Source organism: Lolium rigidum, chromosome 5 (assembly GCF_022539505.1).
Source record: "Lolium rigidum isolate FL_2022 chromosome 5, APGP_CSIRO_Lrig_0.1, whole genome shotgun sequence".
NCBI classification, from domain to species: domain Eukaryota; kingdom Viridiplantae; phylum Streptophyta; class Magnoliopsida; order Poales; family Poaceae; genus Lolium; species Lolium rigidum.
In genome coordinates this window covers 161,301,608-161,305,833 of record NC_061512.1, presented here as the reverse complement: position 1 = coordinate 161,305,833, position 4,226 = coordinate 161,301,608, and the positions used below count along the sequence as shown (strand labels likewise).

At 43.9% G+C, this 4,226-nt stretch overlaps 1 protein-coding gene across 1 annotated transcript; it reads right to left on the bottom strand.

Moving 5' to 3' along the window:
• Window positions 1–2,290: 2,290 nt before the first annotated feature.
• On the bottom strand, window positions 2,291–3,268 carry LOC124656617. The gene has a single exon (XM_047195329.1). It carries the CDS (start codon window positions 3,266–3,268, stop codon window positions 2,291–2,293), a length of 978 nt encoding a protein of 325 aa, XP_047051285.1.
• Window positions 3,269–4,226: the final 958 nt, after the last annotated feature.

Genomic DNA, 4,226 nt, shown 5'->3' with positions numbered 1-4,226 from the left:
ACCATTTTTGGGCAGTGCCCAACGGCGCTTCAGCACTAATATGAGTTGGTATGTGTTATGTATATGCTACACATACAATTACTCTTCCATCGCTAGCTATCTCGCCTTATTCGGGTTTGAAGATTATGTCCTTGCACTAAGTAAAAAAAAAAAAACTATTACTTCACTTGAACAAAGATGTGTGGCAAATCTCTCTTGGCTGCTCTACGAGGTCAACTTTGAGTGGTGAAAATACTACTCCCTTTAACCCATAGTAAATGTCGATGATTTAGTAGTACAAAAGGTGCCACGTCGTGCAAGGTTATGGAGAACGCTTTACATATGAGGTCTTGTGAAAGAAACCTAGAAACGGGCAACGGTGATATGGGTAATCATATCTCATGTGGCTTATGGAAGGTCCGGGCAGCGGCTTCACATTGCCCCATCAAACCAGCGGTGGATAAATTTAATCAAAACTTATCATGCTCTAAGTTTAATCAGTGTTATAGACAAAAATACAAAAAATCCAATTTTGATCGAGGGTGTATATGCACCTGCTATCGAAAAAAACATTTTAAAATATTAAAAAATCCTGAACAAAAGTTTCGCGCATACACCTCGACATTCTATATGCACACGCCAAGTTTCGTGGGAAATAGACTTTTTTTTGTGTCATGCGTGAAAAAGATAAGAATATGTCCCGGTGAAGAGCTTTTTAATAAAAAATGTCTTTTTTTACTTGTGACACAAAAAATGTCGTTTTTTGTGAAAGAACTATGCGAACACATAGACCATTAATATGTACGCGTGACATTTTTCTGTCAGATTTTTCAATATTTTGAAATATGTTTAAAAGTTATTTTAAAAATCATGAGCATATGCTTCTAGGAGCAGAAAAACGCCGCGTCCTATTTATCATACCAAATTGATATTAGTATTAGTACATTCATCGTAAAATATTTTTTTATAATATATTTGTTTCATGGATATGTTTATCTTTAGTATTTAGTCAAACTTTGTAAGCTTTGACTTTTAACTAAATTTATAAGCTTTATTTATCGAAACGGCGGTAGTATCAAACAAACCTCAAGTTTTCGACACTTAGAGCAGTTCCTCACCTAGGATTGTAATCATAAGATCACGAAAAATGTGAGAGCAAACATGTGTTCTCCTCCGCCCTACTATTTTCTCCAAGCTAAGAGTTGGCATGCATGTGGGGATAAAATGATGTTGTAAGGGGAAATTCAATTCGGCTCTCGGGTGCATATGCTCCCTCTATCAAAAAATCATATTTCAAAATGTCGAAATTTTTTGACAAAAAATTCTACATGTACATCTCCACAATATACGTACGTTCGTCAAGTTTCGCGAGGAACTAATATGTTTTGTGGTCTCTGTAAAAAAGAGAAAATTTATCTCCCGAAAAGCCTTATTTTCAGCATTGAATTTTGTCTTTTTTACACACGTCACACGACAAGTCGGATTTTTATGAAATGACTTTGTGAGCGTGTAGCACATGAAGATGTACGTTCGAATTTTTCGTTTCAATTTTATAAAATTTCAAAATGTATGTAACATGCATTTCAAAATAAAGGGAGCATATGCTCCCATGTGCCAAAACACCATTCCCGTTTGTAAGAGATTACATACATTTGGGAACAAAATGATGATGTCATCATATTTAAAGCAATTTTTTCGAAAAAAGATGTTTAGTAGTTCAAACCGTTGGTCCAATTGACAACTCATTTCTGTCTGTGACTTCGTATCGACGAGGGATTCAAAACTGCGCTGTGTTTTGACAAACTATTTTGTGAACCCTTTTCTTATCTGTGCCAACTTTTTTGACGAGTTATCACGATGACAACTTAATTTAGTTGAAAACATGGTGGCAACTTATATAAATTTGGGTGAAAACTTTGAAGGTAAAAGGTTCGTCCAAATATAACAACACCAGATCTAGTTCCGAAAATCTCATGGAGCAAAGGCAATAGTAAAGGCGGATCATAAATCAGGTTTGAAAGATAAAACAGTTAAAATTATGATGTCTACTTGTGTCACTTATGCATGCATGCATGTAGAATAGGCAAACTGTTATTTCAGCCCTTGATCTTACAACAATGATATCCTAGCGTGATCAACGACCTAATTGACGACCATGGTACAATGAAGCTAACACTGTAACACACCTTCCCATCGATGGAGGATTACTAACCTGTAGTAACAGTTATTTTTGTTCTCATGTGACCAGACAAGAGGCTAAATAATTAAGCAAAATGGAATGCAGCATTACATGACGGACTGACCACTCCACTCACCGCCAGCTATCCGGGAGTCTGATATTCTGGAACCCTTTGCCGCCCTCGATCCCGGGTCCAGGGCCGTCGCCGTCGTCGTCACCGTCGAGCTCCTCGATGTCGCTTTCGGACGGGGTTGACAGCACGATCACGGGCGACCGCGGTGGCGGTGGCGGCAGCGGTGGGAGGACGCCGTCGTCCCAGGCGAGGAAGTGGAGCGTGACTGGCCGCAGCGCGTGGCGGTACAATGACAGCTTCTGGTTGAGCGAGACGGTGTCGTAGCACCTGACGTCGCCGGCGGTGGAGACCAGCCAGGGCAGCACGCTCTCCCCGCCGACGCGGGACAGCACGAGAAGCTTCCCCGCCCGGCGCGCCGCCCGGTGCATCTCGAGCAGGCCAGAGCGCGTTGATGCCACGCCCGGCGTGCTCTCGTCCGCCACCGACGACACGTAGATGAACCCTTCCTTGGTGCGGTTGATGGAGAAGCCGAGCCTGGTATCCCCTTGCCGCAGCGCCATCTCCAGGGCGGTCTCGCCGGCGGCGCCTGACGGCGCGTACCACAGACGCACCGCGCGCACCATGCCGATGTCCACGCCGTGGTAGTCCTCGAACCCGTAGAGGCTGACGTTGGACAGGTTGGCCAGGTCGGAGAGCATATTCACCGTGGGGACGGCCGTCTCGCCGGAGATCTTGGTGAGCAGCGCCTCCGTCTGAAACCTGACGAGGCGGACAGGGACGCCGGAGCAGCGGCAGGAGGCGAGCCAGGCGTCGGCGCGGGCCAGGGTCTCGTCGAGGGAGTTGTAGCGGGTGTGGGTGCCGTCCGTGGCCATGGGGAGCAGCAGCAGCGACAGGAAGCGGCTCTTATCAGGCACCGGCAGCAGCTCCCTCATCTTCATCTCCCACGGGAACGGCTCGTACGCCGTCGCGATCTTCGCCTCCCGCAGCGCCGCGACCGCCGCCATCTTCTCTTTCTTTGAACCTTGGATTGACCTCATCGAATGAGTCTCGCAAAAGTTAGTTTCCTTCCAATGCACTATTCTACCTTCTGTATGAACGCTTCGTCCTACTGTAAAGAATGATTAAGAACATGGATCAACAGAAGAATGTGCGGAATAGCATATAGAGCTGGCCAGCTAGAAGTGGATCTGCGGAGACGAATAGTTTATCTATCAACGAACACTAGTTTAGTGAAGTAGGATGCAATGTTGGTATTTGGTTCTTAATCCAGCATTCACAAGTTGGCCATCTTCGTTTGAGCTGATCTGTAACTGTGACCGTTGGTAGAAGGAAAGCGTCGCCATGATTGACAATGCTGCTCATGCCAAGGTCGTGTTGGATCTTGAAATGTTCTCGAAAAGGCCAACAACGCGTCGGGAGATCTGCGAGGATTCTTAAATAAAACCATGTTGGGTAATATATAATCGCGTCGGGGAAGGGACTCTTTCTGGCAAGAACTTTCTTTAGTGAGTATAAACGCAGCTGTATTGCTCCCCTTCATGAATACAATTTTTTTCTGGACAGATGGCACCAAGTGGATTGCTTTAAATTAAGAGCAAATTTCAAAAAACTACAACTACTGTGGCAAATGTTTCACATGATCACAAATGAAATAAATTTATAAAAAATGTAAATTTTGGGGCAAGGTTTTTCAGATAACTCAAATCTCATGATTTTATAAGTTTGACACCATTTCTTACAATCTGAGCCCACGAGTTAGGCGCCACATGGTAAAGGAGGCATTTTTGAGCCAGCAAGTTTATTTTTTTATTTCTTTTTGTTCGCAAGTTACAAAAAATGCAAAAACACTTTGTTTGTATTAAGTAATGTTTAAGTTTTGTTCGGCAAAACTCACTGGCGGATCGAGCCCAATTTGCAAGGGTCAGACAGGCCTAAACTGGGCTGTTTTTTTAGTTCATGTTTTTCCGATAGCTGATATATGGACATGGCCAACTA

Excerpts from the sequence above, each read along its gene's own strand:
- LOC124656617 (XM_047195329.1), bottom strand. The coding sequence starts at position 3,268 with ATGAGGTCAATCCAAGGTTCAAAGAAAGAGAAGATGGCGGCGGTCGCG.